At 42.6% G+C, this 23,134-nt stretch overlaps 1 protein-coding gene across 3 annotated transcripts in view; it reads left to right on the top strand.

The window, feature by feature from the left end:
- Positions 1 to 20,791, top strand: part of CAAP1 (caspase activity and apoptosis inhibitor 1) — a 296,318-nt gene extending 275,527 nt beyond the window's left edge. For 2 of the 3 annotated variants that reach the window (XM_086962118.1, XM_086962119.1), the window contains exon 7: positions 19,564 to 20,791. In XM_086962118.1, coding sequence (XP_086818244.1) covers positions 19,564 to 19,907 — 344 coding nt within the window. In that variant the 3' untranslated portion in view covers positions 19,908 to 20,791. The remainder of the gene's footprint in view (positions 1 to 19,563) is intronic. The other variant, XM_086962121.1, reaches the window with a different exon arrangement.
- Positions 20,792 to 23,134: the final 2,343 nt, after the last annotated feature.

Below are 23,134 nucleotides of genomic sequence, written 5' to 3'. Positions count from 1 at the left end.
GTCTCCTTTATTGTAATTCAAAATCTTAAAATGACCTTCATCCAACGCGTTTGTTCCGATGACAGAACTTCATCAGGGCCCGGTTTGCAACATAAGGGATATCATACCCTATTTATTGAAAAATGGTCCAGGGTCAAATAACCAAACAGTGGCTAATAAAACATTGTTTCAGTTTCATAAACTTTTATTCGATTACCACTTGTTTGCAATCAGAAAAAGTACACATTTTAAACAGTAAACTTATACAAAACAATGATTAGGTTAAAAGAAAAATACTGTCTATAATAAAGAAACAAACTTTAGAATGGAAATTAGGTTAAAATATAAAAATTATAAAAAGAATTACACAAGCTTTAAGGTAGAAATTTCATATTAGTCATAAGCTTGATGTATTTTAATGCTGGCTTTTAAAAAAGTGGCTATGCACTTTGCAACGTGTACCGAGTCCAAGAGCTGCAAGGAGAGGAATGCAGGGTGGCATAATCTATGGCCTGAGGAATGAAGAAGTGGTAGAATCCAGGATTTACGTGGTATTTTATAGTATTTACAAAAGAAAATAATATGAATTGTTGATTGAGTAGAAACTCCATCGCATGGGCAGTTCATGAGGATTCGAGACCAGTTTTGAACTTTTGGAAAGGAAACTAAGCGGAAAAAGGTGATGAAACGAAATCTTGTCAAAAGATATTTTTCATGATTGGACAAATAATACTTCAGGTAAGGTTGGATGCCTTTGACAATTTGAGTTGCACAGATTTGGGAGTTCGAAAGTTTTGTAATCTCCATTTGATTACGCAGATCTCTCAAATGGTCCATGCACAACTTCTTTAGCTCTTTTTTAGAGATGTCCTCTACACTAGGTGGGTCATCAAAATAAGAGCTACAGCCTAGATCATTGAAAAAGTTCCTCACATAGACTAACCAGGGAATCCTGTGCCAGTTGGTTAAAGCTGTACAGTCCGTGATCAAAGATCGTGTTAAAAGACACTCTGGTTTGGACCAGATGCGTTGCCATAGAAGAATTGGTTGGGAACGTATGGCGTCTGTAATATATTCCATACCGAGTTCATTATGTGAAGCATAGTTCGGAGCGCTTTGAGGAAGAGCCAGCAGATATTTAACAAAACCGTTCTCTATTGTCTGTATAGGGTCTATTGGACCATATCCCCAAACGCCTACTCCATAGGTGGCCACACTATGGCATTTTGCGTAATAAATTTTCAGGAGTTCGGGGGGAGCGGGTTTGCATAACTTTCTCGAAAAGGAGACCAAGGCCGATGTTGCTCGCTGGAAGAGAAGTTTTCTACTAGCCGTGGCCTGTCGCCAACTTAAGGAATCGTCCACGAGGATGCCCAGGTATGGGTAAACAGAAGTTTTCTCCAGTCTTGTTTTGTCCACCAGAATTGGTTTGGGATTCTTGACCCTAGGACCAATATGCATGGTAAATGTCTTTTTTATATTGATTTTAAGACCAAGAGAACCCATAAAGCTGCAGTATTTGTTAAGTTGTATTTGGAGTTGATTCAGCGTGTGAGCTATAATGACAGAGTCATCTGCGTATAGCAGTGTTGGTATTGGACGATGATTTATCTGGGGTAGATCCTGGGGTAGATCCTGGCTGCCTTCCAACATGGCCTGCTCTAGTCCATTGGTGTAAAGATTGAACAGGAAGGGAGCCAGTACGCAACCCTGTCTTACTCCCTTTACTATTGGAAAAGAGGGAGATAGCTCTCCGTTGACACCAAATCTGACACACGCCGTGGCATCAGAATAGAGTTCACAGAGAAAAGCTATAAGGGGTGGGTCCACTCCAAGATCACTAAGGATAGACCAAAGTTTAGAGTGCTGAACACAGTCAAATGCTGCGCTGAGATCGACATATACAAGAAAGATGTTACCTTCTTTTGCACCCACATACTTTCCAATCAAGAGGGCAAGGTTCAGGGCCTGCTCCACGGTCCCAAGTCCCCTCTGGAAACCATATTGCAGGTCGGTCATGATGTTATTTTCCTGGGCCCACGATTGTAAACAGTCCAAAAGCACCCGACCTGCAATTTTGCCCATGGAGTCCAGAAGGGAGATTGGCCTGTAGCAGGCCGGGTGGTTCCGGTCGCCCTTTTTGAAAATGGGGAGCAGGATTGACGTTGACCAAGACTCTAGCAGCCCTACTGATGTTACTGCTGCCAGAACCTGGGTGAGTATGGGTGACCAGAGTTCGATATTATGGAGAAAAATGTCCAGAGGAACTCCGTCTGGCCTGGGAGCTTTCCCAGGTTTCGACGCCTTAAGTGCTTTGGCAACTTCCAAATGATTGAAATGAATGTTAATCGGATAGATGTTCTTCTCCAACTTGTGGCCTCCGCTGTGGTCTATTCCTGCTGAGTGCATAAGGGAGTGACCAAAGATTTTGGAAAAATGCAAGACCCAATCGTCTGCCGTGACTGCGACATCTAAATGCTGTCCCTTTGAAGTATCTGCCAGAAAGGGGGATCTGATGACTTGCCAGAAGAGGGCGCTATCCTTACTTTGGCAGCTGTCATGCAGTTGGGCCCAAAGATTTTTCTTGATTTCTCTTCTGCGTTCCCTTCTGGCTGAATTATAATGTTTCCTTAAATTTGAAATCTCCACGGGATCCCTCGTAGGTCTGTGAAGGGCTTCCTTTAGATTCGACAGGGCCTTGCGACAGTCTGCATTAAACCACCTCGGAGAGGTAGACTTATTATTCCTATGGTTACCAGAAAGTTCCTTTCCAATTATCTTCAGAATGTTCTGGAAGCTACCCACAATTGTCTGGGGAGTGGAAGCTGGTGATAGACAGTCAAGTACCCAAGGTTTAGTTTTTACGAGGACCCTCTCTGTTATTGCAGCCGGGTCCACCTTGGCCCATTTGACTGTATAACCATTCAGTTTGTTCATAATTAATGTATTTTGTTTTAGATGGCTAGAAGTGATAGAGTGTGATTTAACCATTTTTGGCTTAACTCTTACACTAATCGGGAAGTGATCACTACTAACATCTGTCCCAGTGGAAAAATTGGTCACTTGACCCTTGAGGAACTGGGAACTCAGAATATAGTCTATTGTGGTTGAGAACCCTCTACCATGGAACGTTGGAGAGAAATCTTTTTGTGGTTCCACTAGATCGTTTACAGAGTCCAGTTCTAGGGAAAATAGGGACTCATTTAATTTATTGCCACAAATAGAATGGGCGAAATGGGACAGAGGAGTACCATGTTCATCCTGCAGGCCACAATTTCCATTTTTGTAATTAGCACATAATGAGAGGTTAAAATCACCACCCCAGATTATGTGTACTGGGGGAGACTGGGAATCCTTTTGCAGGGATGCTAAAAAAGTGGTAATGTCAGTTAACGTTTTTAGACACTCCGTTGTATCTGAGTTATTATAATAGTTAATCAGAATGTAAGTACTGTTTTTAGTAAAATTTATTTGCAGAATTTGGTGAGTCGGGAATTCCTTTAGCTTGCAAATAGATATGGAAGGCAAAGTATTAGCGACATAAATTGCAAGACCCCCCTTTGGTCTACCCATGGCTCCCTGCATTGCTGGGGTATGAAAGGTTCTATATCCCACTAAATGGCTTGGCATCGTTGACCATGTTTCCTGGAAACATAATATCTGGTGTTCCCTTACTGTTTCAAGCCACGGCTGCAGTGACAACTTAGCACGCAGGCCTGAGACATTCCAGAATATTATTGAAAAGCATAGGTCTGCTGTGTGAAGATGGTCGTTTAAGTGAGATGGTAACTGGCGAACAGAAGATCGCGATGGTAAGTACTCTGGTGGGATCACGATAGTTTCTTTACTAATGGTCAGATCACTGAAGTGATGTAGGTTTGTGTCATTTTCGCCGGTGGAGGTAATCGGGAAACTGATCATCATTTCATTTAAGACGGCATTGGGAGATTGTATAATAGGCCCTAACTGAGATCTATTGGTAGGGAGCAAAGTTAAGTCTGCTTGGACTTGAGGCTTAGGCTGATGTAATTGTGAACCGGGAGTAGAAGGGGTGACCGTGGTTTTTAGGACCTGAATCGTACTCGTTATGGTCACTAGCGGTCAATCTACCATTTCCAAACATTCGTACCTATTTCTGGTTGGAAAACCCTGCCAACCCTCCATTGGAAAGAGGGATCTGCTTTGATGCCAGGGCTGAGACTGCCAATCTCTATTCCTATTTCTATTCCCATAACTGTAGCCCACCTGGTTCCATGGCCCTTCCCGAGGGTGTTGCCAGTTCGAAATGGGAAGGTATTGGTGTGTGTGTGATCAGTAGAGGATAGAAAAAGGAAAGGTGTTGGGTGTCAATTCCGCCCTTTTTCCCCAGAGTTGGCCAAGAGCAAATGTAGTCCACAGTATTTGGATCGTTACAATTTACTATGATGCAGTCGCCTGGATTGATTTACGTTCATCCCCTATCTAGGATACTCTACGAACTGTAGAGATCCCCCCAGAATGGTAGGGCTCTAGTGGTCTGTTTAAGCTTAGCCACTGCAGGACCTTATTCTTAAGTGACCAGGCAGATTCATCAATACCTTCCGTTAGTTCGGGTACACCGGTGAGAATAACCGTGTAGGGGGGTGCCTCCGGTGGAAGGTGCACTGGGTGCCTTGGTCGTATTCCCTTTTTGGCTGCCATCAGGGGTTTTGATTCCGTCAGTTTGGAAGGTGAAAGTGTCGGTTTTTTATTGGTAAGTTGATTTGTGTTTGCATTTGCAGTTTTTGCAGTTTTTGCAGATCCTGATCCTGATAGGGTCTGGGGCGAGGCGGGAGATATTGTTGCCATTTGCACACTTAACGCTGGATTTGGCTGTTGTTTAGCTAATGGAGCAGTATGCTTGGATTTTGGAAGAGATGGAGTAGCCATTACCGGCTGGTTCGTTCCTGTACCAGGTTGTGGAGGTAGGTTGGGGAACTTTTCTAGAGTGAGTAGATTTCCCCTTCCATTGTTTAGGTGGGTGTGAGCTAGGCACAGTAGAGGGGGTACGTGATAGAGTTGCTACTTGGGTTTTCAAATGCCTCAGACTAGTTTCTATTGGTTTTAGATAATGGATGAAAAGCTTTTTTATGGTAGTTAATATTTGCGAGGTGGAATTACAGGCTCTACACAAACCCCCCGACTGTGATATCTTAGATGAGTTGTCTATATCCTCTACAGTGATAGTAGGTACTATGGAGTTGTTAGCGTTTGATGCGTTTGTACTTGGTTGTATGGGCTGTGAGATCCGATCCCCTCCGGACTCCAGCGGGGTGTCAGGCGCCGCTATATTACCGCGTGCCTTGGTATTGCCCCGTTTAGGGATGGCTCCTTCCCTAGCTCCCCGAAGCTGCTTATCTAAGGTTGTTTCCAGTGTGCCCAGTGATTGACATAACTCTAAGTCTGGAGTAATCTCTAAATCTATTGACAAAGAAGAGTCAGACTCAGATTCAAGTTGAGTTAAAGACAAATCCACTGAGCACGGTACTGTATGGATATCTGCGGTCGTAACAGATGGTAACACAATAGAGGTAGTGGGAGCTTGCTGGATAGGGGAAACCGCGGTAGCCAAAAGGCCCATAGAGGAGCGTTTAGCATTAAAGAGGTTCAAGGATACTCTACGTTCCAAGAGGGAAATACTCTGCTCGATGACCTCGTTAGTCCGTGAGATAAATTGGTCTATAGGCCCTGTAATCTGAGCTACAGCTAATGCAGATTTAGTTTTACTTCTGGTTCTTCCAGGCATAATGGGAATGAAGGACAAGGCTAACTGCAACAATGTGCCGGGATAAACTTGCAACGACACTCAAGGGGGGTGGCCCGGTCCGGTCCCTACCGGGCACTAACGGGCAACAACGGGCCCGCCCTTGGCCCGGGCTTCGCCCGGCGTCCCGCGAGACGGTGGTAGCGTCGTTTTTATGCGCCTCCTGTCGCTTAGCGGTGACGCGGACCCCAGTAGGGATTCTGGGATTTGTGGTCCTGCCCCTCGCCGGTCTCCTCTCGGCGGCTCCCGCTCCAGTTGGAAAAAGAGCGGAGGAGCGGCGGGAGACTGGCGGGCGGGTCCGCAAGGGGTACTGTTGCTCTGTGTAGGTTTGTGGCTACAGGTACTTACAGGATCGTCACCTTCGGCGCTAATACGGGCATAAAGGAGTTCCTTAATCCCTTAATATTCAAAAGAGAGGCAATATTTCCAAAAGTGTATGCTATGTAGTAGCAAGTGCCCCACAGTACGGGTATGATTGAAATAAATCCAAAATCCTTAGTAAGACTGTCTGTCTGCATGCATGGTTCCGTATAGTAGCGGGATGCGAGTTATTCCGGCACGCTTTACCTTGGTCTTCCTAACTATCTCTTCAAGCACCTTCAAGATATGCAGAATATGGTGGTTTGTATTTTATTTAATATACCTTGGCGAGCCCCTATTTCCTCTTGTCTGGCGGACCTTCATTAGCTTACTGGGCTTTCCATGAACCAGATCCTAAGTATGTTTCTGAGAGATTGCACCCACATTTGCAGACAAGAGCTCTTCGCTCTACTGATGCTCTTTGGACGTTTGTTCCATGTTTTAAACAGGTGAGGAGGGTCTTCGTTGACTGTTTTGGTGACTCATGCATGGTATAGTCTGCCTTATAAGCTCAGCTATACGCTAAAAAAACACTAGTGTAAGTCTCGATAATGAAAGACATTGGGATCTATTCGGGTCTGTTCAGCACCGGGGCACTCTCTGGGTAGCCGTGCGCTTTACAAGTCTGCTCATCAATCCATTTATTCATTTATTCATTCGCCCATTCATTCATTCAGTGTCCTAAATGCAATATAGTTATCTCAGCTTGTATCTTTTATTTATTCTGACAAATTATAGACCCTGTTATATCGACCATAAAGAAAATTAGCAATACATAATAAATTAGTAATGTATGCATGTATATGGCTTTAAGCAGCTGGTCTTTCTGTTTCTACAAACCACATCCTTTTTATTTCAATATCATGCATGTTATGAAACTGCCCTCCATTGTGCAGTATATTTAGCTTATGTCCAAATTGTATTGCACATTTTGTTTCATTCAGTTTCAAAGAAAATAACGTTTACAGGTGTAGGCTTTTAGATTGAAAGCTAGAAATGTGCGAAATCCTCGCATTCAAATTTTTCCATTAGTCCTAATCTAAATTTGACTGGGATGGAGGCACTACAATGTCAGGGAAAAGACAATCCTATCTCTGACTCTCTACTTTCATTAGAACATTTATTGTCATCCATCCTACATCTTTTGGAAAAATTTGTGGGGGGATCGGATTGTGTCTTGGACACAGTGACCAAGATTCTAAAGGTCTTATTGGCCACTCAAAAAGAGAAGGATATAGTCCAAGTGCAATCCTCTTCTCCTCCAACACTAAATGGGGTAGATATAAAAGATCAGCAGTCCAAAAGTAATAAAACTGTGATTGAAGTACCTGAAGAAGGAAATTTAAGTGTCAACGATATAGAAGTAAAACCCTCTGAAAATCCCCCCCCAAAACTAGGGACTGACCTTTTTCCAATCTTTAAGAAGCAATTGGGTGAGGGAGATATAGAAGTGGGTGAGGCTTCAGAAGAAAACGGCAACAAAGGGAAGTTACAGGATTTAAAGAAGAAGGGAAAAAACAAAAGAAAATTGCTGAGACGGATAGAAAAAAATAGGCGGAGGAAAATCCTCTTTAGAAAACACCTTAATTTATCCTCAAATAATGGGATTCCCCACATTCAGGCGGTAGCTGAAAAGGAGAATAATACTGAATCCAAGAATAACATGGGAAACTCCGCACCCCTACCTGTGATTATGCCCGCAATATCCCTGAATCCCGCTCCCCCCCTCTTATTAAAAGTAGACTCAAATATAACCTCCCAACAAGCTTTCGTTGCTAGGGACGTAACAGGGTCCAATACTCCCACATTTTTGGGTCAAGATCATAAACCCTCGAGCAAAGCGGGCGCAATACTCAATCCCTTGGCGCCATCTTTCTCGGGAATAGTAGCAAAAGGAATTACACCGGCTGAGCCTAAAGAAAAAGGTATAGATACTCTATGGGTGGAATTCTCTCCCCTGTTCGATACCGAATGTATTTTGAACAGATCCCTCTTACTCAAATATTTTCAAGAATCGGCCAACTTGAAATTGATACAATCGGCTGACTTAGATAGAGTACAAATATTACAATCAGAAGTGGGGATGACAACTAGGGTGAGGTTCTACTCTAAGTTAGTAGCCAACCTTATTCTACAACGTTCAGAAGATTTGCAGAGCAGAGGGATAGACGTCATTCCGGTTTTGGGTTATTCAGGTCAAAATAAAGTTTCTTCCAAACCCTCCCAGAAACCCCCATTCTCCCTGTTGCATGCAGCCACAGGGCGTATAAATAAACCTGGGGAACTAACAGAGCTAAAAATATGTAAGTCTAAGGACTCCCGTATGGTGTCCTATCTTGCCCCTCCTCCGCTATCTTACCAACCAATCTCAGGAATCGAAAGTGCCCAATGGAATTGGCTCCCCCGAGTCTTGGCAGAAAAAACCTCAAACAATCACTTAAATAATCAGGATCTTTAGCACAAAACTTTCCATAGTCTCTTGGAATGCAGCGGGCATAAAAAATAGTCCAGAGAAACTGGCTTTTCTTTTATCTCTGGAGCAAAACATAATATGTCTCCAAGAGACATGGTGCCCTGATAAAATCCAACTAGGGAAGGACTACTATGTCTTAGAAGGCAGGGCTATCTTGAACAAAAAAGGTCATGCGAGTGGGGGGATAGCCTGCCTTTTATCAAATAAAATAAATTGGAATTATGAACATTATCTGGACCCCAGTAATCTGTTCCAAGCAGTAACTATACTTGGGCTTGATAATTCTAAAACTACTAACCGTCTGGTCCTGATTAATGCTTATATTCCTCCAGAAACAGGCTTTAATGCAATACTTAAAAAGGTTTTCTTGCATGTCCAGGCTATCAGGGAGAAAGATCCGATGTCAGACATAATTCTAGTTGGGGATCTAAATAGTAAGATTTCCAATCTAAGCTTAAACTTATTCAGTGATAAATTAAGAGAGGAAACACTTAGTATTCCCCGGGCAATATTCCCTGAAAGCATAAAAACAAATAAACGGGGTAAAATAATTCTAAAGGAGTTGGTAGAAATAGACGGGCTCATAGTTAATGGGAGACTCCCATCAGATTCCCCGGCTAATTTCACACACAAATCATACAGAGGGAAATCGATTTTAGACTACGTAATAACGGGGTTTCACTCATTCGTGCTGCTGAAGGATCTTAAGGTAATTAATACCCCACTAAGTGATCATAAAATTCTCTTCGTTTGGTTAAATATAAAGCCCCCAAGTTGTGATCAATGGTCACTGAACAATGACCAAACAAATTTCCATTCCAAAACAGGAAGGTGTTTTTGGAACGCGAAGGCGCATCGAAATTTGGAGGTAATGCTGGACGCAGCAATCTCCGATCTTCCGTCCTGGAATGGTTTTGAAATCGAAAACTTCTGTGTTTTTATGAATTCAGTGGTAGCAGAGACAAAAACACTCAATAAGAAAAAAACTATTAGGATTTCCCCCAGCCCTTTGAGATCTTTAAATATAGAAATAAACAAACTAGTTAGGGCCCAATATCTGAACAGATTACTGGATACAGCACAAAAAATAACTAAGTTAAAAAGGAAAAGGAGAAGGTTATTGACAAGATTACGCAAAGAAAAGGAGGATTCCTTATGGGTAAAACTAAGAGAAGCAGCTATCCACGGGGAAATGAGGCAATTCTGGTCCCTCGTAGGTGAAGGGTGCGGAATGAGAACAAGTCCTGCCCCCATTGCCATTGAGGAACAAATATGGAGGGAGTTTGTCATCAACCTCTACGCTAGTAACAACGAAGCAAATTCTCAAACATGGCAAATAGATACGAGGGTACCATTAGAACCATTCACAGAAAAGGACATAGATTTGGCAATTAGTGAAATACGTTTTTCCGGGGCAATGGGCCCGGATGAGGTGCCAATCAATGTATTGAAACAGAACAGGGCTAAATGGTGCAAGCTTCTCTGTCCAGTTTTTAACATTTGTCTATCAAGAGGTAAGGTGTTACCCTCCTGGAAGGGAAGCATCCTGGTACCGTTGTTTAAAAAAGGTGATCGTCTATCCCCCCAGAATTACCGCCAGATTGCATTACTGGATGCAGTCGGCAAAGTCTTCACAAGGTGTCTGCTCAAGCGGATAAATATCTGGGTTGAGCACTCTGCTGTTCTTCCACTTGAGCAGACAGGCTTTAGGAAAAACCACGGTACCCTGGATAACTTGGCAGCCCTCCAGGTGATAACAGATAAATATATCGGAGCCAGAAAGGGGAGAGTCTATGTGGCATTCATAGATTTCTCCACGGCTTTCGATAAGGTCGACCGACAGCTACTGTGGAGAAAGCTACACGATCTTGGCATGCCGCATGGTCTTTTAGGATTGGTTCAAGACCTACACGACAACACATGGTGCAGAGTATTATTGGGGGGGGAAAGAGGCCTATCCCAGCTCATACCATCTGCAAATGGCCTCAAACAGGGTTGTCTCCTTGCCCCTCTGTTATTTTCCCTATATGTAAGTGATCTTCCCCGTATAATATCTGCAGGTGACGGTATTGCCCCTCGCTTAGGAGACTCATACATCTCTTGCCTAATGTATGCGGATGACATATTGATCTTAGACCTCACCCCAAAGGGACTTAACAATCGTCTCCAATTATTACATGCATTTTCCGAAGAGCATTACCTGAAAATAAACATCTCTAAAAGTAAGGTAATGTGCATGGAGGGGAGGAAAAAACTAAGATTAGAAAACATCAGCTGGGAATTGGGAGGAAAGAAATTAGAAAGAGTATCATCCTACGTATTCTTGGGCAAGGTTGTGAACAGTAATCTAAGCAATAAATCCCATATTGAAAATAGCACCCACAAGGCAAAAACACAGGGAAATGGCTTAAGAGCACTATATAAGTCGACTGGTAAAAGGCACTTTGATTACCTATTGGAGGCATTCCGGGCAAAAATCCCCCCAACTTTGCTTTATGGTATAGAGTTTATTGAATTAGCTGAATGGGGCTTCTTAGATACAGTTGAGGGATCCCTCTTGAGAAGCTTAATATCAGCTAATAATAGCTGTAGCACTGCAGCTCTTCGTCTGGAACTCGGGCTAAGAAGCAGCTGGGCACAGGCTCTGGCAGGAGTCATTCGCTGGGTAATATGTTTGATCAAGGGAAAGCCGGCATCATTAAGATCCCTAATTAAAAAAGAGTTGATGGGCCCATTAAAAGAGTACTCTTTGCTTATAAGGAATTATAGGAAGGCCCTCAAACTCTTGAATCTGGAGGAAGTTTCCCTCCTAGCCCTTTCTACTCAACAACTAAAGCTCACATTAAAGCATGCCACCTGGAAGTTGAGCTATGAAAGGGACCGTACCCTGACCTTACAAAAAAGGGGGACAAACCAAGCTGTTGATTCTTGTATGGTAAAACAAATACAACCTTACGTCACTTGGAATATGCCCCATGGCTTGCGCCGCTTCTGGCTACTCCTTAGGCATGATATACTTCCATTGAATAAGCTGCTAGCTAAATGGTACGGCACTACCAATATATGTAATTTTTGTAACAGTTCAGTCCAAGACTCCCTACACGTCTTGATAGTTTGCCCAGCTCTAATGGCGCAGCGTCGGCAGTGGGTAAAGCCCGTATGTATCCAATTTGGTATTTTAACTGCTAAATCTTTGATTAATGCAATCATCTGTCCCCCGAATGAAATTTTCTGTAATAGAATTTTTAACTTTTTTAAATGTTTCTTAGAATTGTATTAGACGAATGGCAAATCACTGTTAAATAGGTTGACAACATGAGGCGTTATTTTATTATGTTTAATTTGTATTATTGTAATATGTGGATCTCCACGGAGTTCCAAAACCATATTCAAATAAAATTGTTGTAGTAATGTATGCATGTATATGGCTTTAAGCAGCTGGTCTTTCTGTTTCTACAAACCACATCCTTTTTATTTCAATATCATGCATGTTATGAAACTGCCCTCCATTGTGCAGTATATTTAGCTTATGTCCAAATTGTATTGCACATTTTGTTTCATTCAGATTCAAAGAAAATAACGTTTACAGGTGTAGGCTTTTAGATTGAAAGCTAGAAATGTGCGATTAACGTTGTAGCCCAGCAAATTCTGAGCTACCAGGGAATTTGAAACTCCTGTTTTGATTCCATTTCCTTCCAAATGTTTTCTGGCAAGGGATATTGTTTTGTTTTGTATTTTGGCTGTGCTGAAACTTATGTTCTGTTCTCAAACATCATGACATTTTAATTAGGAAAATAGATCATCTATCTCCAGATAATGGAATACATTTTCCAGGAACTGCTGTATGTGCTACCAAAATAGAACTTAAAAAGAAATCATTAAAAATTGACTAAGTTGGATCCGATGTAAAACTGTGGGAGGAAATGCACTTTAACTTATCGAATATCTCAGAAAGTGTATCAAACAAAACCAGGAGCCGTGATGGCAGCTTGTAATGTATACATACACATTGTACTAATGCTTCAGCTGAAATTTGTTATCAGTATGCAGTAGTACAGTTATAGTTCTAAAGGCTGATCTCCATTGGTAGAAAGTCATTGGAGCGACATGGTCTTTCTTTTACCCATCAAGATATTTTTGTAAACAATATTTTTGTGTTTTTTAAACATAATATAAATGAGATCTCGTATTGACATACAATAAATCAGCATTGGCAAAGCCAATTGGTCTGATGTTGGTTGCCATCCTTCTGGTTATTCTTGTTTTTTAAATGTTTTTTGCAAAACGTTATTGTTTGGAATATGCCATAAAAAATTCATTTTCTAGAGTCAAAAAAGGTGTTTTGGTCTCAAAGAAGCAACACATTACCATAGTACTCTCTGGCACGGAAGTGAACTACTTAAAAAGTCAATCAGCCTGACATTGGCTGCAAGCCTCTTGCCTTTGAGAAAGAAATAAGGAAAGAAAGGAGGCAGGCAAGAAAGAAAGCAATAAAAAAGGCCAGAAAAACGTAAAGGGAAAGAAAGGAGGAGGCAAGAAAGAAAGAATGCGAGAAAGAAGTAAAAAGAGAAAAGGAGAGAATGAAAAAAAGGAAAATGAGAAAGAGCGAAAGAAGGAAGAGAGAGAAGGAATCAAAGAAGGGAAGAGTGAAAAAAGAAGGTGAATGAAAGAGTAGGAAAGAAAAGTAAAAAGGAGAAGGAAAGAAAGAAAGGAAAGATGGAATCAAAGAAGACAAGCAAAAGAAAGAAGGAAAGAAAAAGATAGAAGTATATAAAAATGTAAAAAGAGAGAAAGAAAGCAAGAATGGAAGAAAGAATGAAAAAAGTAAAGGGAGAGATAGAGAGAGAATTCAAGAGCGATGGAAAGCTAAAGAAAAAACAATAAAAAGAAGGCAAGGTTGAAAGAATGAAAGAGAAAGAGGAAAGAGAAAGAAAAAGGGACGGAAGGAAAGAATTTAGGAAAGATGGAAGGAGTGAAAGAAAAAAGTAAAAAGAGGATAATACAGAACAGTTTCAAATAGACACAATTCGGTATGCTGTGAAATCGCAATAGCCAGAAAAGAAAAGCACTCTAAAAGGCATTTACAACAGCACTGGCAGAAGATGTGATCTAATAAAGATCGAATGTGCATTAGAAGTGTCCTGCTATCACATCAGGCTCTAAACACAAAGGCAACACTAAAGTAATTATAAAGTAAAAACAAAAACACTGGCATTGAATTAAACTAGCTTGTGTGTTGATGTGCACCTTTTGAGAGAGCAAAATGCTATCATTCAAATGAACCTTAACCAGTGGCTTCAGTAGGATGACCCAGTGCCCTTGCTACATGCTGGGAACTGGGTTAGCATGTAGCAACTACAGGCTTTTAGTGGACATAAGCAAAATGTGAAGGCTCTATATCCGACCAAAGGATGAGAGGTGCTGAAAGCCCCTCTATGAAAGTATATTATTCATATTTTAGTACACTCAAACTCTTGGCTAACGCCAGACCTAAAAACAACCCAATATTAAGCAGACCTCCATTTTCGTCACCTCGTTTGCTCCATGTCTGTATCAGTAATACAATCACAATGTAGTTTGATTGTGCCCCATTTTACTGGTCTATGATCATGTCATGCTAGCTGCTTTTATGCTCACAATATCTTCTTGCAAACCTCTATCCTCCCTTAGCTCTCTATGGGGAGAGACCCCGAGCTCTAAATCAAGGAGAGCAAAGTTCGTTCAGCATGTCGTTAGAAGTAATTCATCATTGGCTCTAGTGTAATCAAATGTGTCTTCTTTAACTTTGCTTATTAAACCTAGATGTTCCATAACCATTGTGCCACTAAGTCATATAGGGTGGGTCTTTCCTGTTTCATTTCTCAACTACTGCCAATTTAGTTGTCCCTAAACACTGCCATCTTAAGGACCTATACCCTTTTCTGGTGCCTTTCATGCCCTGTTGGCACATTCCCAGAAATGCCACTCCTAGGTCCGCTAGGAAAGTATAGCCTTATATAATATTAACTGCTGCCAGTACCTCCCTAAAAATATGGTGATTATTGCTGTCACAGATTAAATGTCCGTTTTATCATGCTAGACTGCACACCTATTATATTGTACTAAATAAATGTGTGCAAGATTCTGCATATACGTTTACAAGAGATACATATCTACTTGTCTTGCCCTTGTCTCTCTCATATCTATTGTATTTCCATTTAATCTTACCAACCCCCATCAACACCCTGCTGGGTAGGTACACCTGGGGACCACCCACCTGCAGGTGCGTGTGTTACACTTCGGTATGTTCTGGTCCGAGTATGTGGGTCTCTTACTGCCTTGCAATATGTTTTCATTACTGCGTATACTTGTCTCTATTTCCTGGTCATTATTAATTGCCTAGACTTTCCAAGACGGATATGAATCCATCCACATTGTTCTCCCTGCATCCAGGCTTCAGTTCCTTTATATTTTGCCAGCCACAGTAACATAATATAGTAGTAATCTGAATTGACTAAGTACATGCATATCTCATGCCCTTACAGTCAAATAAAGCACTCTGATATATAACAAAACGTCTTCTCCGGGCACTGGCATAATCCATGTGCCTATAGTCTAATAATACCCTTCAGTACATGCAGTCCCATGGGCATTTATCACCCTTTCTGCTGCGTAAATGCTCAGCCTTCCTCAGTTTCTCATGTTATTATTAAAATTGTGACAAGCACTGTTTGTGTGTGCCTGCTTTATCCGATGCGCAGGCATTCTGCTCTTGAAAAAACAGAGCATCAGTTTGGTCCTACCTTGTAACCTAATCTAATACATTCTCCTCTGGGCCCCATGCTCTACACCAGTGTTACAGTTAACATTAATGACCAATGACTCCCAACTTCTGTTCCTTTTGTGTACTGCTAAGGTTGCGGTGCCCTGCTACCTGTGATGCTTCAGTAATAGTCCACGCCTCTGCCCACAATGGCAGTATTTTATTTAGCATAGTCTATGAAAACATGCCATTTATTCACAAAGATAGTCGGTGTGAAGGTCTGCCCTTGGCCTCAACAGGCTCTTGATGTCGGAACAGGAGGTTGAAGGGCCTGAGCCATGATCCATCTGCAAAGTGCTGTTTAAGAAGCCAGAACTCTGCAAATGGATATCTGCATTGTGTTTGTGTGCGGGGAATAATTCACCTGCTTCCCCTCATACAGACCCCATCCAAAATGATTCACTTACACTGTGCTGCCGAAAGAATGCGAAGCATGTATCAGCTGAAATGTGGCTGTCAAGGCGCCAATCAGTGCATCCCTAAGGCAGTGAGGATCCAAACTGAACAGCAGGGCAGAATCCCACATACTAGCTCAGCTTTTGATAGGGCTGTGCCTCCACCATCAGAAGCTGTACAAAAGGGGGTGGTGATGGACGGAGCATCTGAATCAATCAAACACTCACACCCAGTCATCAGAAGCTGGCAGAGGGCATGGATTTGATCTTCCTTTTTTTGTTCCTGCCCTTATTGTGCAGTCTGACTCTTCGTTTGCAGTACTGGAACGATGCCATACTGGCTCCTATGTCCAGCATTGGCTTCCTGCCTCGCTGCATCAGTGGAGGCGTCATCAGCCGAGGAATGACGGTATGTAAAAAACATTCAGTGCGGTTTCTCTGTATGTGTGAGTGTGTGTATGCATGATTGTGTGTATGTTTGTGAGTGAGTGAAAGTGAATGACATTGAGGGAGTGTGAATTAGTTAGAATGAGTGAAGAGGGTGAAAGAGAGTGAGTGAAAGTGAGTGTTAAAGTGTGTGCGTGTGTATTCATGTGTACATGTGTTCGTGTGAGTGAGAATCAGTGAAAGCGTGGCTAAAGAAAGTAAAAGTAAAGCAGGTGGGAGCGGGTGAATATGAAAGTGAATGTGTGTAAGTATAGTTGTGAGTAAGAATGACAGAGTAAGTTTGTGAGTGTAAGTGTGTGAGTATGTTTGAGAGTTAGTGGAAAGTAAGAATGAGTAAGTGAAAGACGGTGATTGAAGTAGTGTGAGTGAGAGAGGGAGATTGAGTGAGTGAGAGATTGTGAATGAGTTAGAGAGGGGCATTTGAATGTGTTATGCTTATGAGTTTTATGGAGGCACCCATAGCAACATGCTGGTGTATTGGAGGGTAATCTTTGGCATAAAAGAGGACACCTGTAGCAAAATACATGCCTTGACGTAATGGAAGTAGTTCATGGCATATAGGGACACCCATGACAACATTTTGTGGGTTGGTGGGAGGCAAACCTTAAAACAATGATGGCTGTGACATACCGTAGATCATTTTTGCCAGGAGTCACCCCACATTATATGGGCAGCATCAATTGCAAAATTCTAGTTCTGCCATATTGTATAAAAATATATGGAATAGGGGGGTATCCATGACAAAAGTTATGGCAATGGCACACTGTTCATGAACTATAGTGGGACCTACGTCAGATTATGTAGAAAATAGGCTTAATTTGAAATAAAGGCCTTCATCCTGCGATCAGGAATTTGCAAATACCGAGGGAATTGACCTGTGCTGAGGCAGTGTTCTTTAACCCCTTCGATGCTCGTCATCAGCCACGGGGGGCGTGTGCGGATGGCGAGCTGAGCTCGTCATCTAACGCAGCTTTTAGAAAAAAGCTGCGTAGCGCGAAAATAACCGCAGCAGCGATGCGGTTAAACCACAAGCATTACATTTTAAAGAACAAGCCTAACCTAAATAAATAGCAGGTGGGCAGAGGCATGAAGTATTATGTGGTTACTCACAGGTGGCAGGACACTGCCCAAACACCCCTTTTGATGACCCACCCATGATAAGTACCTATGGTTTATTCGTAGGTTTATGTAAATATGGTGGTTTAAAATACACTGTTTGATGACCCTATTTTATGTCCTTGTGTCTACTCCTGTGTTCTTTTGAAGACATATGGAGGTGCTAATATTGATACCAATGGTGGTGCCAAATCAAACGCAAAGATAGAAACTAGCACAACAGGGCACACAGTTCCAATCAAGCCCCTGCAGGCCTTGCTTTCATTGAGCATTGTCTTTTCTTCATCTACTCTTGTACCTAGGTTTCTTTAAACTTCAAGGTATGCTTTTCCCTCATGTGTGTCCATGCCATATCTCTTTTCATCCCGGTAAACTACTGGTCTCCGAGACATGCCGGTGAGGTCTCACCTCTGAATTTATGGGGCTTTGCATAGCCCCTCTTCTTGGCTGGCCACCCAGGGCTGGCTCTCACCAACAAGCCCTGTGCCATGGCGACCACCATTTTGAGATGCCACCTTGTCAAGAAAAGAGGCACTCCACTCGATACCTGTTTGGGGGGGGTAGTAATAAAGGTTGCCTTGCTGGTAGTGACGTGCACTAATATTTCTGCCAACACTGAAGTCATTTCCCAACAATCCGCCTGTCCTCTGTCGCATCCATAGCCCCCATAAAGAGAAAATAAGCCAGAGCTCTAAGCCAATACGACTGGCTTGCGCCTCCCCCCAATATTTATTATTTTCACGAGAAGGAGATACTCCGATGTCTTGACCAGGACCTGAGACATCTCATGAGCCGAGATAAAGAGGGTTTATGGTTCTACCTTTACAAAATGTATTATAGTTAGTAACTTATATTTTTCTGATTTAAAATATAAAAAATATTCATTATCCGTGTTTCCATAGATGGCAATCTACACTGTTTGCTCAGGGCCTTGATGCCTGATGTTTCTGTTTATGTTCGTAGAACTGAAATGGTCTTAACCTGGTATAAAAACTACACATTGTTTTTCACAACTCAGACTTTGAGAGAGCCTTTCAGACCCTGGAAAGATTCTGTCTTTGCCATAAGACCCAAAGAGATTTACTCTGACACATATAGCCTCTGTTTTTCCCAGCCTATTGTTCTCTGTATCAAAGAAAACCATTCCTACTGTAAACCTGCATTGACTTCAAGGGCAGAAAAGTAGTGTGTGGGATTGTGGGTGTTCAGTAAAATCAAGTGCAGTGAAATATCAGCCCTAGCTTTGCTTCTCTGCTAATGTGAGGAATAGTGAGACAGTTTTCTTCGAAAATGTCTGTTACCCTTTTTACGACTGGCCCAGGAAAATGGCTGGTATTTTCCCATCTCTTAAGGTACCAATAACCAGGTGTACTGTTGTCGCTGGGGAGGGAAAATCCTTACCATTAGCAGCGGCAGCTCCTCCACAATGGTAGATGAGCTTCGCCCCACTGGCTCAAACTCTCAGCTGAAAAATATAATGAAATTCATTATCGTTTTATTTTTCAGCTGCTGCAGGGAGGGGCGGGCCAACCCATAAGAGGGGGGGGGGGGGGAGGAGTGTTGTGCACTTCTAAGTGCGCATGTCAGTTTGGCTGGCCGTTTCAGGCCTGCCAAACTGACCTCTGCACTTAGGATTCTTCAACTGGGCTGAATTGTACAGCCGGGTTGGAGAAACAGCATAGACTCCCTGTGCCTGAGCAAACACTGGCCCGGCTCAGGCTCAGGCCAATCCCCGTGCTGCTTTCATGCTTGAGAGCAGCGTTGGGATTAGATGGGGAGTCAAATGCTGTCCCAGGGACTGCTGAGACAATGAAGCAGGTGCGAGGCAGCAGAATCACATCAGGTAAGTTCTATTTCTATTTTTTTTATTATCCTCCCACGTCTCCCCCCCACAGTCGCACCCCCCCATCAGTCGCACCCCCCTATCATGCACCCCCTCTACCCACCCACCACTTTTTTTATGCATCAGCCGCAAATGAACATTACAAGATGAAGCTTGATGTTCTACTGAGGAAAAATCGGCTACTGGGTGAATTTGTAATTCTAAATCCGATTCCACTGGTAATTCCTCATTTTGAACCAGATGTGATTGGTAGCTGCTAATACCGTCCTCATCAAAGAGGCCACTTGTAGTTTGTACATTTGTACTTTTGATTTTAGCATGGTCATTCTGCCATTTATTAACATCTGGAACATTTAATGCTTGCAGGCAAGGGGGAAGACAGCGATGCAATCAGCATAAATGCGGATGCCTATGATAGCGACATTGAAGGCATGGAGAAAAACGAAGAGGATGTCCTGGACATGCCTGTCCTTGCTCCTAAGTCTGAAGCTGACCAGCCTGATGAACTGCAAATGGACATTGAAAAAAGTGTGAATGAGATATTGGGCTTTGCAGAGGAGACTAAAGCAGCAGAGGTAGCTTCCACTGCCACTTCTTCTACGACTGATGTTCAACCTTCCGCGCAGCAACTTGAGCTTTTGGAGCTTGAAATGAGGGCAAGGGCTATAAAGGCCCTTATGAAAGCCAGCGATGTCAACAAGCAGCTCTAATGTCAAGACATTTTTTTTACACCTATATAACACTGCACAAGGCCTCAATTTCTGTCTTTTCTATACAATGTATTTCCTACTTTTCTTATTCAGTCCTGTATGTGATCTGCGACTTGCAGCTTGAATTGTTTTTATAAACAGGGTTTCTGATGTCTTTGTGTATGTGTTCTTGCAAAACTATTTCAAGAAGTTGATGTTTCAGTTTTCATTTAGTCACAAGAAATTGCACCAGAAAGCTTACAACAAGTTTACAAAGACGCGTCAAGGGACGGTACACTTTCAGGAGAAACAAAATGTTCCTATTTTAGGTTTTTACACTGCTTACACTTGCTTATAGAATGTTTGTAAGCTCCGTATCAAAGCAGCATAATACATCATGGAGTCTTTAACCATACTGCTTACTACAATCTCAAATAATGACCTGCAGTAACAATTGGAAATAAATTGCAGTGTATGTAAAGGTTCATGGAAGCACCCTCTGCCCACTTCACTATCACTTTCTGTAGTTTGCATTGCTTGTAGTATATAATGTGCCTTTGTAAAGGTTATTGCACCCAGGGGGACATCTTGGCCCAGAGCAACAGAGGTCTCATGCTACCCAATTCAATTGTACACATTTTATTGATCTCTAGAAGATAAAATGTTAGTGGTCTCACCGAGATTCAAACCTGTGAGGTGCAACACAGATTCAATTCATGGAGTGAATGCATTAGTCTACCGAGCCACCAGACCTTCTTTTGGAGCATGCTTTGATAAATGGAGGATCCAACCTGATTTTTTACATTTCCAGTCCCTGGGTATTCGTAGGAGCAAGGATGGTAACTAGTAGAAATGGTGACAAGTTTATTGTCTGCATTACTAAGTCTGTATTATTAAAAAAGAAATGTACAAGAAGTTGGTCAAGCAAGGTGTCTTAAGCCAAGAAGTGCGAGTATGCTAAGCATTACTCCGTTTTCTATGCCGTTTGGACATCTGTGATAAACTGGTGCCTTTTTCTTTCTATACAGCCACAATAATATGCCAGGTTTACTCATCAGCCCCTAAAAGAAACAGCCAATGTTCTTTGCTCGCCCTCCGTTAATTCCCTGTGTTTTCGAATTCCTTGCTCACCCTCCTTTCAATGCCCTGTAAGTGTTTTACAATTCAGTGCCACCCATAATATAAACACACTAAACAATGGATTATTTTAAAAGTCTAGTTTTTACAAAATCGATGTGTGTGTCAGACCTGAACATTTTTGCAGGGACCCCCCAGATGTTTATCTTCTCCCTTTGCTGAACTTCTTTTTTTGGCTTTTAGACTCACCTTTTACACTGCTAACCAGTTGTAAAGGGCTTGTGTTGTACATTTAAAGCATGGTAAAATTGGTGTACAGCTGATTGGTACATTTAATTATCCAGTATTATGGGTGTCTTTCACAGATTCACATGCCCGAATCATTCCCCGTCGTCGGGATGGGAGTCCCCGGTACATAAATAAAGTAATGATTGAGGACCTGGCAAATCCACCTGTTCCTTTTGAATGGTTAAGGGCGGGGTTGCGGCCTTGGTGATGGAGCTGCCGTGGAAGTTGGAGGAGCCGGAGATTCTGGGAACCTCTGCTTGTAATCTTGGATGAGGTATCGCAGATCTGTAACTAGGGATGCTGGAAGACAGACCATAGGTGTAGGTGGTGAATGAACTACCTCTTCCTGAACATCTTCCTCATCTGAGCTCTGGCATTTAACATGCAGTTCTGAGGTGCTAGTTGCCAACTGGAACATATCCCCGTCGGCACACGGCTAGGAGAAGTTAACTCCGGCGTCAGCGTCTTTCTCGTGACCTTTAGGCGCACAGAAGCTGTTTGGAAGCCAGAATCAATCACCATCAACGGGCTCGTCGACGGTGAGATCGTCGACAGAGTAGTGTTGACAGTTGCCATAGCCGGTGAAGCTGTCGTCGACGGTATAGATGCTGCCATCGATGATGTTCTTTGTCGACGGTGCCTTCGTCGACGGTGCCTTCGTCGACGGTGCCTTCATCAGCGATGCCTTCGTTGACGGGGCCTTCATTGACAGTGTCTGTCGACTGTGATTATCTCGTCGTCGACGCTGTCGTCGGCGAGGCTATCGTCGACAGGATCTTGGGCGTCGACGATGATCTCTTGATTACTATTATTGTAGACGATAAAGCCTTACCCACCGTCAATGGGGTCGTCGTCGTCGATGATGATAATGACGACGATGCCGTCGTCGTCGAGACTGTCATCGTCGACGGTGCAGGCTTCTTGAAGGTGTGAACCTCTTTCTCAGAAGCTGTTTTTGACATAGCCTCTGAAGACTTTTTTGATGTCTTCTTTTGAGGAGTGTCCAAGTGGCTAGGGGAAGCTACCCTTGGCCTTTTCAGAGATAATTTTGAGGAGATTGAAGAACATTCACTTTCCTCGGAGGAATCCAAGTTATCTCTATCTTTAAGCCTTTGGAGCCAGATTAAAGGGCGTCCTTCTAGATCTTTGAGGGTCTTAGTTGAAAAGGTTCGACATATCTGCAGTCCTTAGCAGAATGATCTGGGTATAGGCAGTACAGGCAGTCCTTATGTTGGTCATCAATGTGTAGTCTTTTCTTACCACAAGAGCCACAGGCTCTAAAGAGACCCTTCTTTGGAGGGTCAGCCATAGTGTATAGCTTTCACTTGAAGAAAAACAGGAAAATATTCCAAAATACTGAAGAAAAATCTGTGAAGAAACAAACCTGAGCAGAACTCAGGGGAGACTCCCTTAGCACAACGTGCAGTAGAAAATCTGAGGGACTGAGGCTCCTGCCAGGAGGGTTCTAGAGGGAGGTGACAGCTGATTGGCTCTTCTCTAGAGTTTGGTCCTTTTTACAAAAGGACATGGATATGTTACTAATGTGAGGCATTTAGGCCTACTATTCTCTATATGTCTATAGGACATTACTTTATTTATGTATTGGGGACTCTCATCCCGACGACGGGGAATGATTCAGCGATGTGAATCTATGAAAGTCACCAATAGTGGATAACTGCAGTTACATGTAAGTAACGCATTTATTTTCTGGTAAGTTCCTAATATATGGGACTACCTGTACCCAGGGCCTGTAAATTAAATGCTACTAATGGGCAGCAGCACTTATTGTGCATCCGACTAAAGTAGCCTTTTAAAACTTGTCTTGGCCTGCCCCTGTAGCCTGTAGTGCAGTGTTTAACAATGGATTAATATAAAAGTCTACG

The sequence above is a fragment of the Lissotriton vulgaris genome, chromosome 3_1, assembly GCF_964263255.1.
Source record: "Lissotriton vulgaris chromosome 3_1, aLisVul1.2, whole genome shotgun sequence".
Taxonomy (NCBI): Eukaryota; Metazoa; Chordata; class Amphibia; order Caudata; family Salamandridae; genus Lissotriton; species Lissotriton vulgaris.
Note: the sequence above shows the minus strand (reverse complement) of the source record. Positions and strands in the feature narration are given on the sequence as shown.